The following is a 23,841-nucleotide window of genomic DNA, read 5'->3' on the forward strand; positions in this document are numbered from 1 at the left end:
TTACGCGGGGTAAAAATTAGAGCGTTAAATTGTATTGCAAAGTTTCTTGAAAATGTACAGTAAAAATAATTAAAAATATTTTGATAAAAACGCACTACTTTAAATGACGTCACTGGTTCATGTGAATCAACCTATGATCTGAGAGCTATGGAAGATTTCCGGTCTGCTTGTCGCTTCTGGACCAATGGGAAGAACCGAATGAGAATAAGCGGAAATGAACCTCTGACGTCACACGCGGAGTTATTTCAGAAATACAAAACTTAAAAAAATCGTAGCGCCGATAATACGATATGTAAAAATTAAAAAAAAAAATTGACTTAGTTTAACAGTCTATTAACAAATAAAAAAATTGAAAAAAACCACTGAACTTTCTCATTATAAAACTTATAAACTGTTAATAATGCCTTCTGCGATAAACATTTATTTGCCAAGATTGATGTTAGTGCACCGTTCATCCTGGTTCCGGGCACTCGCCTTCCTTTTTATATTTTTCTTTATCTGATAACCTTTAAATTTGGTTAAAATCACTTCTTTTAAAATTTTGTAAAAAAATCTTCCATAGCTCTCAGATCATAGGTTGATTCACATGAACCAGTGACGTCATTCAAAGTAGTGAGTTTTTATTAAAATATTTTTTATTATTTTTTCCGTATATTTTCAAGAAACCTTTCAGTACAATTTAATGCGCTAATTTTTACCCCGCGCAAGGAAACATTTTTTGTATCCAAATTCCCGCAGGGCTGAAGTTCCTCATTTGACTCAAACTAAGGTAGGTACTATACTCTATATTTTTTTCCCATAGATGACACCATCCATAAAGAATCATAGAATACGCAGAATTTGCGAATCTATTACAGATTTACAAATAATTTGTGGGTTGTCGTGTGTCAAAAGATGGAAGTTGTTTGCTTTTAATATTTAAGTTATTATTTTTCTTCAATATTTGAATATTTAGTTTTACGGGTTATAGTTTTTTTCTCCCGATATTGTGTTTATGTGTTTCGAACTAAAATTTAACGTTTCGGTGCACACTTGTGATGCTTTACAATGTCTTCTTCTTGTATATGACCTTGGTGTATCAGCTGTCAATTTGCTACAGCGCCAATTTTAAATGCTTTAATTAATGTTTTGTGTCTACAAGTTATATGAAAATTCATAAAAAATGCGTACGGTTGAAGGAAGTTTACTGGCCCAGGAAAAATCATTGGAAAATGTAACACATTACATTTCGCCTCATCACTCAGTGACCGAGGTATCCGGCTTTATCACACGCTGTTTTTTCAATCACTCCGACTGAGGAATGTTTTTGTTTTTAAATTGAAAAAAAATTATTTTCAGGATATTACGGTAAATGGCGGGACCCTGCACCAAAATACTTTTGAATCACAGGCATTGTGCAGGTAATTACGACATTACATATTTGAGAAATTTCATTCCAAATCAGCCCGAAAATCTTAGATTTTAACGAAACCTCCGGGAATTGTTCATGTTAATAGTTTATTATAAGAGTTATTTTATTTTATTATATTTAATATCTGTGCCAATAATTTTTGAAATAATAAACATTTTCGTATATTTTGTTGACAAGTAACTATAAAAGTTATGTCGTTTCATAATATTTTATTTTTTGCATGTAAATATATAAAAATCGTCTTCTTTCATACTAAATCTGTAAAGTTGCAGGTGTTTTGCCGCAGACTTGCTACATGAGAAATAATTCTTTTGATAGCTATTTTAATAAGTTGTTTACTAGCAATTCTCAGGAGAAAATAAAAATCTGAAGTAAAGTTAATACGCTGTTTGTGACAGTTAAGTTCTCTCTGGTAATCCTGTTCATAGTTTGATTAATGTCAATATAATAAAATTAATCTATAAATATTTAAAATTAAAATTATTCGTACTAACTTATACAACATACATAGTGTGCTTATGTGTACATCATAATACGTATGTATGATTTATAAACTTAATCTTATATTTTATTACTTTTTAACTATGTTATACAATTTGTACGAATTGACTACGGCCATTAATAAATATTAAAATATAGCATAATATTATGCCAACATCGCTAAGCAAATGTGATTCCCTTGAAAACTGTCCGTATTAGATTTGTCATTCTATTAGATATGTATTTCTAATCTAAGTCCAAGTATTTAGACAGCTGTACTTGTCTTATATTCATTCTATAAAAAAACAGTTGCGACAAAGTTGAATTATTTTATCCGAATTTAATTAAATGTGTAATTTTTATAATTTTTTTCTCATTCCTAATATTTTAAGTATGTATATATTTTATTTAACCCTCAAGAGATTTTTTATCATGGTACCAAAGATATCACAACAGCGAAGGAGTAAAGAATATGGAAGTGAAATAAGTAACTTTTCGCAACTTGATTTCCATTTTCTAATAATAGTCAGTTCTTTACAACTCATTGAAAATTGCCCCAAAATTTTGGGTAAATCATGAATGCAAATATTTATTTTCATAAAAAAAACTTTTGAATATTTTTAGGCAAGTGAATGTGAATGAAGATGGTCAACTCTGCGAATGGGGTGCTGATTTACTTGTGGATGGTGAGGATGGGGGGGGTGATGGTGGCAGAGGAGATCAAGGGGAGTCCCAGGCTGATCACGACCGCCGAATAGCGGCTGTCGCGCTGGTGGCTTCGCAATTTGATCAGCGTGTGAGGAATAACCTCCTCATGCATGAGTTGGGAAATATTGCCACTGTAAGTTGCCAGCCACCGGAACAAAGTTATTTTCTTACTCTAAATGTGTAAATTAATACAATACAACAAATTACAACAGGGATGGAGAAAACCTTAAAGAAAGGAATATGGAAGTCTAGGCATTTACAGGACTTATGACCTGTCATTGGCTGGTTTGAGTGGCTTCTTTATACACTGTGTAACATTCACCATTTTGCCTATATTTGAACATCCATATTTCTTAAATTCTTCCATTTGTTGATTTTAGTTACAGTGTGCAAAGTGGCCACTCAAACCAGCCAAAGACAGGTCATAAGCCCTGTAAATGCCTAGACTTCCATATTCCCTTTTTTAAGGTGTTCTCTATCCCTGTTGTAATTTGTTGATCTTAATGACTCCCGAGGGGGTGAAATCCAGTCATTTGTCTAAAAACATTTGGACAAACTCAAATATTGTTATACATTACATTTTACATTTTTAAATCTTATATTGAAATAATGAAAAAAGAAAAAGACAAAAAGAGATGTGCATGCGGAAGATCAATATTTTTTTTTTTTTTAAATATTACGTTGCTGGGCTTTGGTTTAGGTTTGTTTTTGTTATTTGTGTGATCTACCATTCTGAAACTAGGTGAAGGTTCTGCGTTGCAGATGATGAAACACCAGTACACATTCTAACTGAATGTGATGCTTTATATTGCAAGATCTACAATAATAAGAGTAAAATCTACCGTTTGCAAGGCAGGATACGGAATAGATAATACAATAATTGAAACATGAGTGTAGACTTCTAAATGTAGATGGTAAGAGAGAGTGTGATCGCGGATATGGGTGACATCTATAGGTGGAACTTCACAATACTCTCCCACACTAATTTCAAAAATTGATATCATATGATTCTATATAGACTGTGTTTAGAAAAAAGGCTTCAAACCAAAATTATAGAAGAGTCGGTTTAATTATTTTAAACCTGTTTATAACCAATTAAGTAGATCTTATTCTAGCAAAAATATTTAAACCGCAAACACCTATTGGCGCAATCCTTTTGCCGGAATGTGTATGAGACCCACATAATTGGTCAAAAACACATTAAGTAAATCTACAAATTATGGTTTCGAAACCTTTCCCTAAACTCAGTCGATTTTATACTAGTTTATGGTACTGTATTATTTAAATGTACTAAACAATTTTTCATGTTATTTTGTGGCCTCGATGATTTTTCATATCTCAGATTTTTTTAAATAATATTTTCTTGTTTTCTCACCCAACTCTGCCTAGTTGCTTAGGAAATCGAATTGGCGAACCAATTGATAAATGATGGCAACATAACATTTTTTCAATGGAGTTTCGGGTGGCATCAAACTTTTTCATTTTCAAACAAGAATACTTATATTAAACATATGATTGCTTATTAACATGTTTTACATATATGTTTTTACTATGAATTGAAGATTTATTAACATTTTTTTTCAGATTGTGTGCAATGAGCGATCAATAGAATCATCAAGTGTCTTGTTAAATAATTCTATTCGGCTTTACCAACATCATAATTCGGTATGTAAACAAGTGATGATTTTTATTCATAATTATTTTTAAAACGTTCCCATGTATCTACATATCAGCTCCAGTGACCTAGAATGAATGAATAATTATTGCAGTTTTTTCATATTCAAGATTCTGTTTATAAATAATACTGTAATTTATATAACTTTCTGTTTAGTCAATATTGTGAAATCTAGTAATTGACCGCAAACATTAGAATTTTTTACTTGAAATATCACAAGACAAATAAATTGTGTTTTCATTTATTTTAAATGAAATACTTTGTAATGTTTACTACATAAGAGTTTAATATATTATAACACAACTAGTTTCAGGTATTCTGAATTACTCATCGTCAGGTGTAAATATAAAATAAAATAAAATATATACACAGATTCGTACTTAGGTACTGATAGGGTCAGGTGAAAGAGGCAAGGTGTTTCATTTTAAATTAAAAAAAAAAAAACCCTTAAATAAATGCTAAAACAATAAATAATAAAATAGTGTTTCCATTCATAAAAAACATTATTCAACAGATAGAAAAATTTAAAATATACAGATGTTTAAAGTTGGGCATAATGGTAAATGTTGCAAAGTGTGTAAAATGATCACATAAACGAGCCAATGACAAGTCATAAGCCTAGATTTCTCTAAATTTCTTAAATAAATCTAGTGTATCATCAATCTCTGGTGTATCATCAGTAAATCAGTAAATCTTGATAACCTCTAGACGGCGAAATCCAGTACATGTCTACAAAAATTTAGACATTCTAAAAAAGTATATTTTTTAAAAATTATACATTTTCGTAGATTGTTTTATTTATCACTAAAATATTTACGCACAAAACTAACATAAAATGAATTGTATTAAAATAAGAATAAAACACCGTTTATGATTCAAAAATTAATTTTAGAAAACTGTTGTCATGTCGGCCTCGTGGTGTAATGGTCAGCGCTTTAGCCTGCCATGCAAGAGGTCTCGGGTTTGATTCCGGACATAGATGATATGAAATATTTATTTAAAAAGGGTGTTTTTACACTAAAATATTTCATAGTACCTGGACTGGTAACTGAAGCGTAAGACTGATCATCTTACCTTCATGTAACAAAAATGATCAAGATACGCTGCGTTCGGTGTACCAATGCAGTGCCCTATGTACCATTAGGTGCGGAAAGGGGATGATGATGTTGTCATGAGACACACTATTGTTTTAATTTTCATGTTTTAAAGTACTTTGTGATTTTAATAAAATAATAGTGACCCCCCGTGGTGGTTAAAACGCTTGCTTCACATACGGAGGGTTCTGGGTTCGATTCCCGGTAAGCAATTTTGCTAATTCCAAGCAAATGGAGTAAAGTTATTTGTAAAAATGACATTTAAAAAAAATGTAAACCAAAAAAGTGTGAAAAAGGTAAATAGTATAACAAATAAATAACATATTAATGTCATTCAAAGGGAAACAGTTTAATTATTAGGTGTACAATTTTGCTTCTTGTGAAAAACTATTTATATATTTATGATTTAAAGTATTTTCAATCACTGGCCACTACTTCCTCCCATCTTTCAGGCAGCGTACGAATCCCGCATTGAAAAAACTAGTCACCTTTAGAAGCGATCCGCGAACCGATCCAATTTTTTACTTCTTCATTAGACCGGAAGTGCTGGTCAGCCGGGCTGTGCCGTTGATCGAAACAAGTGATAGTCAAAGGAAGCAACGTCTGGAAAATACGGCGGATGAGGAAGAGCTTCCCATTTCAACGTTCCCAAGTCTGTCTTGACCACTTTCACAACACTTTGTGTCTTAGTCTCTCGTATTGCGGCATTGCACTCAAACACATTCATTGCGTTCTATAACAATCGCCTGTGATTTTTTCACTCGGTTTTAACAGCTCATAATACACTACACCGAACTGGTTCCACTATATACAGAGCATGACCTTGAAATCGTGGCTGGAAATTCTTCATGATTTTCTGCACTCGGGGTTATCGTAACGAACCCATTTTTCGTCCTCAGTCACAATGCGATGCAGATATCCCTTCCATCTATGCCTTTCAAGCAACTGTTCACAAGCAAACAAACGCCGTTCAACATCTCTCGGTTTATCATCAACGTGTAGGGCACCCAATCTCCATGCTTCTGAGGCGTTTTTGAAATTGTTTGTTTAGTCACTTCCAATGATCACGCCAATTCTTTTTGACTTTGACAGGAGTCTTCATCAAGTAATGCCTCCAATTCTGCATCTTTGAAAATCTTCTCTCTTCCACCGCTATGGGGCTGTCTTGAAGCATTGAAATCACTCACGGCACGTTCTTTTACTAATAACGGCCTCACCATAAGTATTTCAGAGCATTCGATGAGCCTCAGTCGCAGATTTCTTCATATTGAAACAGAAAATTAAAACCTCCCACAAATGACGAGAATTTGGCTCAAAAACTGACGTTTTTATCAAGAATAATTATATGATGCAGACACAAATTGAATAATGTTTATATGAGGTTATGTTGACAGATGGCCAAGTTTATTGCATGATTTGTATGATCTATTTATTTCGACCACTTCTTACCGCTAAAGCCGTCTATGGGGAAACGACGGAAGCAAAGTTGTACACCTTATAACAATTTAAAAATAATTAAAAACATATTTTTAAAGATTAAAAAAGAAAAAAATTTTGTGTAGGTATATGGACATAATACGCAACAAAATTAAACCGAAGAAAAAAAACATGTTGATTAAGGAATAAGAAATTACATTCAATCGAAAATAAAAAAAACATTTTTATTTAGAAACATCTAAGTCTAATCTCTCCCACTCATGAAATATAAGAAAAGGGCCTTGTAGGCTACTATACTTCATATGAAATGAATAAATGTTTTGGTACTTATTTCCCGGAGTGTGCAGTCTATTGATGACTGTATTTTTACTATATGTAATGGTATTATTGCCACAGTATTGGAAGGTTTGGCGAGTTGTCCTTTTTGGTACATTAAAATTAACGAGTGATGAGGTTGCAGTGGTGTCAAACATGATTGATTGAATGATTTATTTGAACAAATGTCATAATTCTTTTATCAAGTAATTTTAATAATGTGCTATTATGTTTAAATTTAGGATGGGCAAGCAGATCTGAGGGGATCGGATATCGTAGAAGTGTCTAATTTACTGCCTCCATTACCCCCGCTAAAGAGAGCGCAAGATACAGAATGGTATCACGCAAAACCGGTAGACCAATATCATCATTCCAAGAATTACAAGGTACATTATTTTCATCAAAAGCACAAAACTGTTTTAAAGTGTCACAAAATTAATGTTTATTTTAAGGTAAAGAATGAGGTTTCTTATTAGGAATAATTATGTAGTTTGTAAATTAAAATATCACTTCCTTTCCTTCTCTTGTTCCCACTTTAACCCCTCTTCTTCACATAGTGGAGAGGTTACTTTTTATTTTAATGAATTGGATAAAAAATATGAATATTTATATTTTATTTCTAATATGCAATATGTCCATGGAATTGTATTTTTTCTCCATCGAACTGTTTGATTTTGTTGTAAGAAATTGTCTTAAACCACTTTTATATGTATAAACCATTGTGTATGTATAAATCGCTAAATAAATAAATACCCGCATATTTTTTTATTTATACGTGGCATTTTTGCCATTTACATAAAATATTATTGAAAAAGTGTTTATAAATTAATAATACAGTATGAGATATTAATACATATACATATATAAACAAAAACCTACATATTTTATACTTGGCCGTTTTACACATAATGATCGCCAATAAAATAACCAACTATTATTATGTATTTTTATTTTATGCTTAGTATTATAGAGTTTGTTTTTAAAATGTACAAATGAAGCTATATATTATGTTAACAATATATTTTGGATTTTGTTTCTTCAGAATGAATAAGATTGATGTATTTTCTTTTTGTGATTTGTAGGATACTGGTGATGATGATTCACAGCTAAAGTCTGAGGAATGTGAAGCAGATTTAAGTAATCCATCTCTAGTCATTAACAAGCAACAGCAGAACAGAAAGAGTTTACCCCATAAGAAAAGAATTTCCAGAAAGTTGAAGAAGAACACTGTCTGTCTTTTGACAAATAACCAATGCAATGAAGATGTACAACAAACTGTCGGGATCCTTCAAGAGGGAGTGGGAGACGAAGTTATGGCAGCTCCTGAACAACATTCCTTGGGTGCCACGCAAACAGATCACAACGCTGTGCATGGGGTATGATCCTTAATTTTATTTTAATTTATTGGAAAGCCAACAGACAATTTTCGTAAATTCCAATTAGTGGCTTACTCGTAATTGGTTAAATAAATTGTCACATAAATATATATAATCTACAATAAGTAGTGGTAATCAACTTGTATTATTATAAATATGTAAAGAAATGTACACTTGAATACAGAACACCAATGTCAGTCGCATAGTTACACTTTCTAATATACATATATTAATACGAGTATAGCTGACTGGCTCCGGATTCAAGGGCATTAAGGGTTTTGACTAACCTAACCACAGAAACCTGTATCAGTGTATCCAGTAAATAATACTTTGCCAGTATGTAACAACTCTACAAATATTCTAGAAAAAAGCTTAGTATATAAACAATGTGAATATTTTTTATTGTGTGTGTTGTAATAAAAGTGTATGTCTATGTATCAGGAGCGGGCGTTATTTATCTGCCAACTTTGCGGAGATTATTATGGAGAAGACCAAATACAATTTTTCCATCATCTAAAGCAACACTATGAGCCTCTAAATTCAACAATAATTGGAAATGCTATGGACCAAATGCAACATGATAACAGTAACATAGCTATGGAAAAGGTAATTAAATACTATGTATAATTATGATTTTGTAATTTATGTTAAACACAAATTTAGATGTATCAGTACGAATTACATTGGTCTTATTGTTTCGGGCTGTTCCATTATTTAAAAAAATATCCCTTGGTTTTTTTTATACATAAATATTTTTTTTCATTAAAATTCTCAAAATAAATATGATGTAAAAAACAAATACCAAGTGAATACAGTGAAACCTCTATCTATCTTTTTAAAGGGACTTATTGAAATAAACTATGAATGTGGGAAAACAATGAATGCGGGAATAAGAGGTCAATACACAAGGAGATAATATCGGGTAAAGATACCGCCCTGGCAATCTGCATTACAATTCTAAAAAAAATCTAAAAAAGATACAAGTTTCAGGTGTAAATAAATGTATTTAAATAAAATTAGAAAGCAGGACAAAAACAAAAAAAAATTTAAAGTTTAATGCATTGGAAATAATCTTTCAGCGACGTTTGTTTTTTTCTTGTTTTATTCCCGTAAGTCAACATTATATTATCGGCTTTTCAAATAATATTTTTTTCGGCATCAGTTATTGAATGTGAGTAGTAGAATGTTTTTAATCTTTCGAAGATGGTGCATGCTTCTGAAAATGAAGGTACAGGCGACGGCTCCTCTTCATCAATATCGACCTCTTCAGCGGTCTCCTTCAACCTTGCGCCACACAAGCTTTCGATAGTTTCTATCCCACAAAATTGTTGAAATTCGTCTGTATCAAGTCTTAGCCAATCATCTTCAGAAACCCTTACTTGTTCTAATTGTCATTATATCTCTTTTTCTCTTTCGAACGTTCTGCTCATTAGAACATACACAAAATATTAAAATATGTCAAATACGCATTGTAATTCAAACGATGAATGCGGTAAAATGGTGGATAGAGAAACGATCGATGCGATCAATTTTTGTATGTTTTATATGAAATTATTTCGGAGTTGGAAGAAATAAACCACACATCCGGGAAAAAGATTATTCGAGGAACGATAGATAGAGGTTTCACTGTATACATTTATGAAGTGTGTGTATATTGTACTATATTATGTACATATAAATGAGACCAGTCTGATATTGTATATGTATTAATAATATTAATATTAATATCTGAGTATAACAAAGACCAGTCTGAAGATGCCCATAAGTGGGTGCAACCCGTAATTGGTCAAATAAAAAACTGGAAGCGTACCAAGTATTTTTAATTTATAACTTAGATGCGTATAAATTATTATGTAATATAAATATATATTTCACCATAATGCATTATATGAAACAGATTTTACAGGGTAATATGTAAAAAAATTAATGGACATTAATATTTAGGATATCTTGTAAAAATATAATAAATCTTTATGAATTTTAAAGTGGATTAAAAGCATGCATGTCATATAAAACTCTTGAATCATATATTTACTGTTTTTATCTTTGTAGATTGCTGATAGTATGGTTGTGGGAAACTCCCAGCTGCCCGAAGCTCTCGTAGAACTCTCCCTAGAAAGCTCAGAACCTGATAAATCCTCCATGTACCATACGCACAACAAAATGGCTACATTTATGAGTTCTGAGAAGTCCTTATTTAGTACAAATGATAAAGATGCCTTGTTTTCTACCGATAAAGCCTTAATGTACCAACAGCCCCCTAAGCAACAATTATATAGTATTAGTATAGATAAATCATATTCCTGCCACCATTGCCCTAAAACATTTAGAAGACAGAAACAGTATGAAGCGCACATTAGGGACAGCCACGATAAGGTGAGATAAAGTTAATAATATATGCACATTTACTCTACACATTTCATTTTCATTGTGCGTTTTGTAATATAAATAATACAGATGTACATAAATTAATTATATAAAGTAAAACCTCGTTTTTACGTTCCTCGATTTTACGTTTTCCCGTTTTTTACACCTAAATGTTCAGGACCCATTTTTCTTCATACATTCTTATACAAATATTCCCCCAATTAACGTTTTTTATACTTTTCATAACCCCGGTTTTACGCTTAAAAATTCATTTGATGTGTCAAAAATGCCAAAATTATCTCGTAATAATTACGCCCCGGGCCTCGCGCCACCGCGTGTGCCACACGAATGAAGAATAAAAACAGGTAAACAACCAATAAAGGATAAATTATTGTCTTAACCTAAATTAAAAGCAGGTGCAGTGTAATGGACCTTTTTGTTTAAGTGTCTTCCCATAGAATTAAGAATAGTCCAGAAGGAGCGTAGAATCATATTTGAATACATCGGACTGTGTCCAATAATTCCCCCACTCCGCCTTACTTTTGCCGCGTGCATTCGTGAAGTCGCCGGGTAATGTTGCTTGATGGAAAAAAAAAATCATAGCACAAATGTAAGGTAAAAAAAGTAATCTGTTAATTTCTCTAAAATTTTATTGTGCACGCGGAAACATTGATTGACACAACAGAGTAGACAAGTAAAGGGTCATTTAATAAGAGTAATTGAAATAATGAACTTTGAACTTAAAATATAAAACAAATTTTATTTGACATAAAACTGATATTTTTATATCATGTTAAATAATACTTGTTGTTTTAAATACAATGTCGTTCAAATGTCCCCCACGGCGTTATTTAATCTGAGGTCTAATTTTCATTAATTCTTTCATTAGATGAGCAAAGTAGGGTGAAAAAAAATTGGTTTATATAATTAATAATACTGTTGGTTAAACCCTGGCAACACTAACGATATTTCCATTTTGTTTCTTCGACAATCTGACGGATGGAAAAATAATTCTATTTTTAAGTAATGCATTTGTTATATACACATTCATTTGCAAATTACAAATGAAATGTGATTGCATCCTGTTTCTTTAAGATCTTAGCAGTATTTCTAAACTTCAAAAGGACACAACACGGCATAGTTGAATTCAAATCAGAAGTTGCGTACTGAGCGACGTCTACAAAGAAACTAATGGGGTCAAAACGTAAACCTACTCATTTATGAGTAGTTGAGTCGCCTTCTGTTTGATGTGCTTATGCGGTTTCTGGACTGTTCTTAATTCTATGAATTTTGGTTTGTAATAGAAAAAATATGAATAAATAAATAAATAAATATTAGTCTTTCACATTACATCTATTCATAAGAATGACAGATTTTCAAAATCATTTTTAAAAAGTGCATACATTTCAATTCTTACAATTTATACTAGTACTTTTTTTTAAAAATCACTAATTCCTAAGTTAAGATTTAATTGATAAAATAAACAAACAAGATTTGTCTTCCGAAAACCTTGTGTTATGTCACTCTTTTTGCCTTTTAATTTTTAATGTTATCAACCCAATAAATGCTTGCCATTCTGAGCATTTTATAAACAACTCCCGTTGTGTTGCAATACATATATTATATTGAATGATAGATCTGTTACCATTACAATAGATGTGGTATAATTACATTAGGACAAATATGTATGTAACATTTTATTCACCTTTTACCAATTATATTTTACTCTTTTCTCAACAATGTCCACTTAGTTTCATACATTTATGGAAAGTTTTGAATAATTTAACGATATTATTAAATATTTTATTTTACTGCTGAAAAAATTGTTCTTCATTGTGAAAATGCTTTATTATTAAATCTGGCCTTATGTATGTAGGCTCATTTTAAACTATAACAGTAATACTTTCTTCAATAATAGTTTTTTTTTAAAAACATTTTTCTCTAGATGGATGAGATGAGCGAGTTTAGTGAACCGGAAGACTTGATGGAAGGAATCCATGTGGTAGTAGAACCCGATAATGAAGAATACCTTCGGGAAGACCTCTCCAGTGACCATTCTAATACTGTCCTCATTCAGACGTCGTTGGGTCCCAATGATCAATATATATTACCACATCTTACTATTGAGAATGGACAAGTTCACCAGTCACATGTCAACACCAAAAATTGGTAAGGCTGTTTTTTTTTTATAGCTTGTTATGTTTTTGTATTCGACAGGTAAATAAATTGCTTTCAGGTTTTACTTTATTAAGAATATTTTACTACATATTCATACTTTTCCTTTCACAGTAACATTGTTTTTCTATAAAATTATATGGTTTTTGATAAAAGGAACATGGTCAGAACACCTGAGTTGAGAGGTGAAAAGGCCATTAAAAAACGAAGAAGAAGATATAAGTGTACAGCGCCCTTGAGGTGATTTTCACAAAAATGGCGCTATATAATTATCCATACATTATTATTATTATTATTATAAGGAACGTAAAATTTTTGATGTTTGAAAAAACCTAAAAGAATACTTTTCTTTTTTGTAAATTCATCAAAATGAATGAATTAATTAAAAAGTTAATGAAACTTTAAACATAAAACAACCAACACCATCTAACCAACTCAAGGCCTGGGCATTGGAAACAAAATGGCCATCGTAAGTCTGAAAATTTTGATGTTTACAAATGTCAAATGTGTTTTGTATTCTGTTTTGAGGATCATTTGCACATCATCAAATATCACACACAGTGTCGTAGCTAGGGTCGTGAGCACCTCTGGCGAGATTTGGATTTTGCATTCCCCAAGACTTAGTTTCTAGGAAGAGAAAGAGAAAAGAAAGTGGTGGGTTTGCAAAGTGCGCACCCCTGAGGGTTGCGCCTCTAGCACCCGCCCGCTTGGACAGCCCCTAGCTACAATGCTGGTCACATATTTAAATATTACAAATGAACAGAATACAGCTATTACTCTTTGAAAAGCATGCATAAACTATAACAATTATCAAGTACCTATACTTAACCATGAAGCATTAAAAGTTAACAAGACTACTATTTATACTATAATTTTAATGCGTATTTTCACTTACATTTAATTAGTGGAAAATGTTTGGCTTAGAGCAATTTGAAAAGTAAAAGTGTGTCTTTGGGAAATATGAAAGCGTGAACTTTTGAATGAGATTTATAATTCACTTTTCGCTCGACACTTATTTACCATATTTATACACCAAAACTTCCTTAGGTACTCTGGAATAGTTTTTACACAACAATGTTTTGAATATGTCCAAATGTTTGCAGACTGGCTGGATTTCCTTCCTAGGAAGTCATTTAGATATAAATTTGTTGCAACAGAGAGGGAAAACATTTTTGAGAAGGGAATATGGAAGTTTAGGCATGTACAGGGCTTATGGCCTGTCATCTGCTTGTTTGAGTGGCTATTTTACACTCTATGCAACATTCACCATTCTGCTTATGTTTAAACATCGACATTCCCTCAACTCTTCCATCTGTTGACTTTTGTGAAGTAAAACAGCTGAAATATTCTTTCATATTCTCATATCCTTTATCATATCCAGCCAGTCTGCAAACATTTGGACATACTCAAAACATTGTTGAATTAACTAACTGGTAAAAAAAGAAGTAAAAAATTTAAAAATTGTTTTCTGGCGTTGCCTAGTAGGTGAATTGGTTCAGCCGGATGAATCTCACCCACATGATAAAGGTTTTAGCTTTTTTACTTCACAAATGTCAACAGATGGAAGAGTTGAGGAAATGTGGATGTTAAAACATAGGCAACATGGTGAATGTTGGAGTGTGTAAAATGGCCACTTAAACCAGCCAACGACATGTCATAAGCCCTGTAAATCCCAAGACTTCCATATTCCCTTCTCAAAAAAGTTTTCCCTCTATTGCAACAAATTTAGTTTTTACACTAATTTACAGTGATTTTTAGAGCAATTTACCATTAAAAAAAAAACGTAAGCTAGCGGTGGTTTTACCAGCAGAATATGTTTAAATATGTTCCCTGAAGTGAAAATAAAAAAATGTAACCATAAAAATATGTATGTACAATGATGTACATGTAAATAACTCCAAAATATTATCCAAAAATCCTAACTATCTCGTTTTATTCAGGTACATAAAACACGAATTAGAGATCGAGACTGACAAGAATGTTGCCAGCGTTATGTCAGAGGGGCTGAGCACCGAGGAGAGGGTGGACACGGAGGGGGACCGAGAGGGTGACATGGAGGGTGATGCAGAAGGGGAGGAGGGTGAAAACGAAGAGGGGGAGAGAGAACTCGTGGGTTGCCCTTTCTGCGAAGAAGTTTTCCCCAGTAGAAAAAATTACTCACAACACGCGCAGCATTGCCATCTACAATTAAAAGGTCCATTATGAATATTTAAATTTATGTAATGAGTGTTCTGGTTATTTATAAAAAGTAGCACTAACAGTTACCCTTTCACAAATTAAACTGTTTTGTGAAACTGTTTCTAAATAACAGTTTAGATCAGCATGGACAAAAAATATAGTACCAGCACTTGCTGGAAAGGTTTCATGAAGATTAATTAAACTGTAACAAGTAACAAACAAGCCACGTTGCTCCAAAATGTTGAAGTAAGATACCGTTTTACTTTTGTTTATATGGGGAGAGGGAGGTGGCCACGGTTTTGTCAGACTGCTCTAAAAACATTTATAACTGTTTTTTTACTACTCTACTGCAAACTTTGTTGTCCGGAATTTCACCTTAGCTAATTTTTTTTTAATCCCCTTTTTTAATTATGTTTTTTTTTCACTAAAAGCATAAAAAAATGTACCTGTCATTGCAGCAATCTAGTCATTTTCATTTTTTCTACTATTAACTATTTCTTCTTTACAGTAGGTTACAATATGTTCTACAACCTTTCTATTACTTATAACTTTTTTTTAATTTCCCCATTGTAATTAATAATGTTGACTTCGCAAACAGCGCACTAAATTCGGCGAACGTGCATTTGCGGTTGCAGGCCCTACGGCATGGAATGCTCTCCCAGCAGAAATCCGAAACTGTGAGAGTGAAGTGATGTTTCGGAAGAAACTTAAAACCCAATTGTTCTCTAAATCATTTGAATAAATTCTTAGCATGTGGTGGAAAAGTAATATGAAAAAGTAAATTATTTTTCTTAAATTTAAAAAAAAAAAAAAAAAGAAATATTTGCGTTCTTATGATTTACCCAAATATTTCATTTTGAGGGCCATTTTCAACGAGTTGTAAATAACTCACTATTAGAAAATGGGAATCAAGTTGGGGTAGAGTGGGATTCGAACCACAGACCTTTGGTCCGTGAGTCTGAGACACTAGCCACAGGACCACAACCCGATTCTTTTAATTTTAATTAAAAAGTTAAAATTAAATTCATATCTTTATATAAATGCGCCCTTGAGGTATTATATTACAAAAATGGCGCCATATAAGTTATCCATAATTATTATTATTATTAACAAGCAAATGTCAACACTGGGCATGGCAGGAGAATAGTAGAGGATTTTTTTTAGTTTTAAAATACTACCAGTGATATGGATTTTGATTGTCTATTTATAAAATTATTTTTTTAATTAAAATTCTAATTTTAGAGGATGTATTACAAAGGATGATGGAAGCAGATGTAATCGTTGACAGCGGTGATGTTGACGGGGAAATTATAAATGACAGCGATTTAGTAGTTGGAGAAAATGAAGAGACGAGCTCCATAAATGAAGCCGCTGATGAGGTCTTAATAGTGAAAAAGAATTCTAAAGGAATGTTACCGTGTACTAAATGTTTCAAAGAGTTTAGGCACCGAAACTCCTTGGTATATCACATGCTTTCACATGAAGGATACAGACCTCACCCTTGCACTATTTGCAACAAAAGGTTTTTCTCAGTCAGTGCATTAAAAGTGAGTATAAATGGCTATTGAAAATACAATTCAGATAACTACACATTATGTTGCATAGGTTTACAAATACAATGTATCTCATAAATAAAATAAATATAAAATAACTTTGTTTTTAACCACTTTTTTTTTTCTCTACCGACTGGTTTCAAAGCTACACAAGCTTCATTATCAAGGTATAAGTTGTCTTATATTTATTTTATTATAATGAATAACCACAAAGTTAGTGCTTCTAATATAAATTTTACAATGTATCTCAAGTCTTATGCTTCAGGATCCAGTCCAGGTTCAGTTAAATATTGCAGTGTAAAACCACCTTTCAAACATATATTCAATGCGAACGCTGCGAGGAATCTTCATGCATAAGGCATAATTATTTCCACTCAATTTTTACCTGAGTATAGTCATGGAGTCAAAAACATTCGCCCGGGGTTCTTATTCTGTTTTACACGCTCAACTGTATTCTTCATTCACCTGGATACGAATAAATTACAATTACAAATTAGTATTATCAACATAAATTTGGTGTTTTAACACCATTTAGGATTAATATTATTGAAGTATAGTGCATATTTATATTGAGATCTATTATAAAGTAATATTATTTTGTATATAATATGTACTTGTAATCTTCTCAATTAAAATAAATAAGTCCAGTTTAAATTATTTATTTTGTACCAATTTAAAGCATTGGATGTATTTTGAACATTTATTTGAAAAAAAAATTTACATGAAACTTTTTTACAATCAGCATAATTATTCCCGTTATTTATGTGATGTACAACTCACGGTTTAGTGCATTTGACTTCCGTACATAGGGTCCCGGGCACGATCTCGAAAAGTTGATCCTATATATTCTATTTTTAAGGTATTTCTCATTGCAATATTTAAAAATCCATGAACTGGGACTAACCTGATCTTCTCATGCAATGAATTGTAAAAAAATCATCTTAGAAGAAGTTATACGATTATTTAAAAAAAAAAAAATATTTACATGCTTATACATATTTGATTTCAATGAAATAATGTTTTTAAAATCTATTTATGGAGGTTAAATTTTGATGTTTGTATTTTATTTAGGTACACACCCGTTTACACAGTGGAGTAAAGCCGTATAAGTGTAAAGATTGTGGAAGGTTATTCCGACAGTGGGGGGATCTTAAGTACCATTCTATTTCTATACATTCTAATGAGGTTTGTAAACAATTCTACTAACATATATCTACAGTAAAACTCCCCTTTTTACGTTTTTCAAGGGAGCAAAAAAGTGTAAAACTGAGGAAAACGCTAAAATGAGAAAAAAAAAATATGGAAAAAATGTATAAAAATAAATTTTATTTACTATAGTGTAATTGTTCTGCCAGAAAAAATGTAAAAACTTTCATGAATGATTTTACCAATTTTCAACGATTTCATTAAATATAATTAATATTTATTTAATCAATAGTTTTTTTTATTAATATGGTATCACAGAATTTCAACTGTCATCAGCTTTGCCAACCCTACCGATTTTGGGCAAAATCTACTGATCTACTGAATTTAATAAAAATTTGATCGATTTTTAAACATTTCCTTTTTTTCTATAGAATATTTATTTTACTATTTGATCGTCCCCCAATATAGGCACTCTCCTAAATCTCATAAACCAAATACTCAATTTTTTTCTGATTGCTTCGAAAGCTACTTTGTCTGCCATCTGTTTATTATTATGAAAACTAGTATCCTTCGGTCCTACATAATATATACATTGATTGATTAGTATTGGTAAATGGTGATTCCCAATTGTTTTCAAAGTTTGTAAATTATAAGTTATGTAATTTCTCTTCATGATTTCTGTTTCCATTTTATTAAATGGAATGTCAGCGGATCACTAGTTAATTTAATTTAGTTTAGTTAATAGTAATGAAATGTTTTTGTTACCTGTAACTATTTTCTGCCCAAATTTAGTTGTCTATTTTAGCGAGTAGTAATCAGGCAAGCCTCAGCTATTAATTAGTTTTCCGGGGATGCCATTTGGTTTGATAAAAAATCACTCGCATGTTTAGCAAAATTTTGTAATAAAAAAAGGTAGGGAAAATCTAAATAATATTTCTATTACCACATTTTCAAACTTTTTGTGTCGTAATTTGTTGATGTATAGACTTTATTCTTCCTTAAAATGCGTCAACCGCCTGTCACAATTTAGTAAAATGTCAATATGGCGTTTTTGTTAAAAATACATATGGGGGTAATCGTCCCAGTTGGTTCGTAAAGTGGCGCCCAAATACTAGTAAAAACCGGGTCGCCAGCTTTCTTACCAGATTGAATTTACTGAGATAATTTAATAGATTTGAATTTCTTGGATTCATTTTAGTACTAATATTTTCAAGAATATGGCTTAGGAATTTTTCGGGCAAAGAGGCATATGTAAATGTATTCAGCAGAAACATTTATGTCCCTGTTTTTTATGTAACATTTGATTGTAGAATGCATTGAATCAACAGGCATTTGGGTGGCTCCATATTTTTTCAATTTTTTTTTTTGTTGTTGCACTAAACTTATGCATCATAGCAATATTTAATAAAGAATTCGCCATTGTTGCATTTCGGTTTATTCTGCAGATATTTTTCTTTTTTTTTTCATGTGATTACGTTTTTCCGATTCCTTACAGAGCATTCCCCAATCCTTAGTGATTTGAAACATGATTTTCAAACTTTCACATCATTTTCTTCCCGAGGAAAATCATAAAAGAAAGATCAACTGCGTTTAATTTAACTTATGACATTTTGAAATCTTTGGCATTTTGGTTGCGTCTGCTTCACCATATCACGTACAAAATATTTTTTTAATCACAATTTATGTTTCCAAAACTCTTAAATATTTTTATTTTTTTCATCTGAAATGGTGAAGCATTTTTTTGTTAGCAGGCATTTACATATGTTTGCAATGAATTTTGAGTCTTTTTTCTTCCAAAATATTTATGAACCTTTTCTTATTTTTATCATTTTTATTCACTCCTTCACTATGATTTATTAGGCTTAATTTCATATTGCGGTCGCCTCTTTCTTTTCGTGCATACTTCGTCAACCGATTCTTCACATAAGGAATATGGAACCAATTGTTTTGCATGTTCCAATAGATTATACATCTGGAACAGAAGATTAACTTCTGTATTATCATTATCGTTTTCCTGAGAATTGGGTTCTTGGAAATAAAAAAAAAAGTATTATAAAAGTCTTCCCTTTGTAAATGATTGAAAGTGTTGATTATGGCAATTATTGTGACAGATGTATTAATTATTGCCTTATCACCGTAAAAGGTAATGAAAATGTAAATTGAGAAGAAAAAGTATACATATTCGGTTTTTGTAAATTCTGACTGCCTCTAATCGTCTAATCTCTTAATTCATCTTACAGAAACAACATCAGTGTGAATATTGCGGTAAGGACTTTGCTCGGAAGTATTCTCTAATTGTCCATCGCAGGATCCATACAGGAGAAAAGAACTACGAATGTGATTTCTGTGATAAAAAGTTCAGAGCTAGCTCATATCTTCAGAATCATAGGAGAATACATACAGGTTTGTTCATATTTGGTAGTGTGTGTAGTTTAAGTTATCAGACAGATAAAAGGTCATCGAGAGATTTTGTTATCGATTGGGGGATACGGTGAAAGACATTTTGTTACTTGATTTTTTTTAATTGAATGATTTAAATTGGAATATCAGTGGAATCCCATGTAGACAAATGTATACCTGTTTTAGTGGCAAAGGACAAACGAACGCCAATGTGATGGAAATAAATACATTTCCATTTTTATAATTTATGAAATTTGTAATTTTTTTTTCAACCATAAATGTGGCACAATATATAGAAATGTGGTGGCTTAACTATTTTTGTATTGCAGGAGAGAAGCCACACACATGTGAAATATGTGGAAAGGCTTTTAGAATGAAAGGAGATATGAAGAGACATCTCAATACACATGCCAAAGAAAAAGTAAAAATAAACGAGAAAGACAAGGATAAAATCCCGGAAACCGATGAAAAGATTTCTTTGAATCAAACGCCAACTAAAAAATCTAAATCAAAAAATGGTGGTGCCGAAGCAAAAGTTGTTCAAATGAAAGAGATGAAAATAGAAAAACAAGAATTGGCTGATAAGGATAGCAGCAATGATGATGCTAAGGATCACGTAATCTCTAATGATGAAATTATGTCTTCCCAATCTAATGATACTGTTCTCCAAGAGGATACTCGTTTAGGATCAAATTTTCCTCTTGAAAGTAATGGCCAAATGTATGGATGGTCCATCTACATTACCTAACACTGACACAAATAATAATTACTGAAAAATCACAAATATTGGTATTGTAAAATATATTTTATTATTGACCCAAAATATATTAGGATATGTTTAAGCTATTTTAATTTACACATATTTTAGATATGAATCAACAAGTGTAGGTACTCTAAAAATGCAGCAAAGAAATACATCATTTTTCTTGTCACCTTTTTTTATCTTTAATATTTTTTCAATCAAATTTTTTGATGACTTGCATTAAAATTTATTGAATGGATGAAATAAGAGCTATTAGTTTGCATTGATTTGAAAAAAAATTGTACGCCTTTTACTTTTGGAAACATAAAAAAAAACATTTAATGTGGATAATTTCTAACACTCGTATGTGATTTCATCATCTTCATCAGCCGTTTCTTGTCCAATGGTGAATATAGGCCTCCCCCTTAAGTTTCCACATTTCCTATGCTAAGCCAGCTGCATCCAACCACTTCCTGCAACCCATCTTATGTCATCAGATCACCTTGTCTGAGGCCTGCCGACACTTCTTCTGCCTATTCTGGGTCGCCATTCCACGACTCTTTTAGTTCATCTAGTCTGTGGTTCTGACTATATGACCAGCCCAGCTCTATTTCTGGTTGGCAACCCTGTGGCCACATCGGTGACTTTCAACGAAATACCCAGCATTCTCATTTCCATAGCTTTTTATGTCACTGATAATTTGTGTTTTTTTTTTCGTAAACGCAAAAGGTTTACAGCTATATGTCAATACAGGGAGAACACAAGCATCAAAAAGTTTCTTTAAGTAATGTGGTCATTTTAGAGACCTCAGGATATACGAGAGCTTACCAAAGGCAACCCATGCTAGACCTCGCCTTCTTTCTATTTCCACCTTTGATTATCTTTCCTGAGCTTTATTTTATGACCAAGGTATATATAACTTTCAACCCTTTTATATGATTTGTCCATTTACCAAGATGCTGTATGATCGATGCATAACTTCATTTATCATGTTTCGTTAGATTTTCGTGAGGTATACAGTTTTTCGTAGAACTCTTCAGCTATATTTATACCCGTATGCAGAGACAAAACTTAAGGTGAGGAAAGTACATTCTAATCTCAAATGCGGAGAATAACCCGAAGGTGAAGACAATAGAATGTACTTTCCTCACCTTAGTTTTGTCTCTGCATACGGGTATTAGTGTTTCGGATCTGTTCCTGCTTTCGCTACCATCCTCTTTACACAATGTCATTACTTGTTTTCTGCCAATGTTTTTTTCTGTAGTAGTTCTAGTAGTTAGTAGTTCTCACCCTCCAAGCCTAAGTCTATAAAGAGCCTGTTTGCTGTGTGAAAGGCGAGAGTTTACATTTTGCTAAATCTCCCCCTCCAAGCCCAGGTCCATAAAGACCCTGGCTACTGTCTGGAAGGCAAGAGTTTACATTTTGCTAAATCCCCCCTCTAAGCCCAGATCCGTAAAGTATCGGGCTATTAGGTAGGGGGTGAGCTCTTAAACATCCTCAGGTTTAACCAGTGGTCCTCCGGAGGATGAGGCTCCTTTTATGATGTAAAGCATCACATTCACAAAGAATGTGTGTAGGTGTTTCCTCATCTGCCTTGCAGAACCTACATCTAGAAGTTTCGGAAAGGTTTATTCTAGCAAGGTGTTGGTTCAATCTGCGGTTCATTGCTTCGCATGTACCTGAATAAGGAAAGGGTGACTTTCTCAGTTCTGTTGCGATGATTGCCTAGTATCTAGGGTCTTAGAGGATAGTATCTCGAATACATTACTATTTAATGATGTAATAACTTATATTTACATATAAGTTATTAATTTAAAAATACTTGGTACACTTATTTATTTGACCAATTAGCGCTTTCACCCCCCTTAATAATAAAGTGTACCAAGTATTTTTAAATTAATAACTTATATGTAAATATAAGTTATTACATCATTACAATGGAATTCCATCAAGAATTGTCAATAAATAATTTAAATAAAATAAAAAAAAAACATTACTAAAAAGTTTCTTGCTCGCAATCAGAATTCTTTCACACTAGTCTCCAGATCAGAGAACATTTTACCTTTTTTAGCATTAACGTCCCCTATTAAGCATGTAAAGTCTGTTTGGTCGTTCCTTATACTTTGACTCATATCATCGTAGAATTCTTCTAGTTCCTCATTAGTGCCTGAAGATGTTGGTGCATACACTTAAATCACCTTTCAACTCTACCTATTGTTTATCTTTAGTATCAGGTATATGACTCTGTCTGATATTGACTTAACACAGGTAACTCGATTTTCAATGTTTTTGTTCATTAGAAATCCTTCGCCAGTTGTTTCGTTAGTGTTGCCTCTATAGTAAAACATATGGCCTGATTTCAAGACAAGGCAATCCTCTCCTCCGCATTTAACTTGAGAAATACCTAAGACATGCCATTTAATCTTTGTTTGTTCTTCTAGTTCTTCGGTTTTTGTGTTCTACAATTAAAAGTAGCGATTAAATAAATAAATGTTTTGTTTGCGGTTCTTTTGTGGTTTGTATGTTGATGTTCTCATGTCCTTGATCGTAGCCAAAGTCATCTTGTTGCAGTCTACACTCTCCAAATCTCCTGAATCGCCGCCTCTTTCTGCTGATCACTGCTATTGGCAACATTAGGATGGCAACCAGAAGGGATTTGTTTGTTTTTTTTGTCTATCTTTATACACACAATTATGTAGCTCCATACCATGCTGTTCAGACGGGTTGGTATAGGGCATCTTTCCGGATCTCCTTCCTCATGTGCTACGGAGATTCAAGTCCGAG

At 32.3% G+C, this 23,841-nt stretch overlaps 1 protein-coding gene across 1 annotated transcript; it reads left to right on the top strand.

Annotated features, from left to right (window-relative positions):
• Window positions 1-855: 855 nt before the first annotated feature.
• LOC148274802 (uncharacterized) lies at window positions 856-21,999 on the top strand. Its single transcript, XM_088236590.1, has 14 exons — window positions 856-1,252; window positions 1,339-1,400; window positions 2,516-2,732; window positions 4,184-4,264; window positions 7,363-7,506; window positions 8,203-8,496; window positions 8,938-9,102; window positions 10,549-10,872; window positions 12,809-13,032; window positions 14,979-15,232; window positions 16,459-16,763; window positions 17,841-17,954; window positions 20,156-20,318; window positions 20,645-21,999. The coding sequence occupies exons 1-14, from the start codon at window positions 1,163-1,165 to the stop codon at window positions 21,061-21,063; spliced, it is 2,856 nt and encodes a 951-aa protein (XP_088092716.1). The 5' UTR covers window positions 856-1,162; the 3' UTR covers window positions 21,064-21,999.
• Window positions 22,000-23,841: the final 1,842 nt, after the last annotated feature.

This window comes from Micrasema longulum, unplaced genomic scaffold (assembly GCF_059751315.1).
Source record: "Micrasema longulum isolate JH-2025_06_02 unplaced genomic scaffold, ASM5975131v1 h1tg001578l, whole genome shotgun sequence".
Classification (NCBI taxonomy): domain Eukaryota; kingdom Metazoa; phylum Arthropoda; class Insecta; order Trichoptera; family Brachycentridae; genus Micrasema; species Micrasema longulum.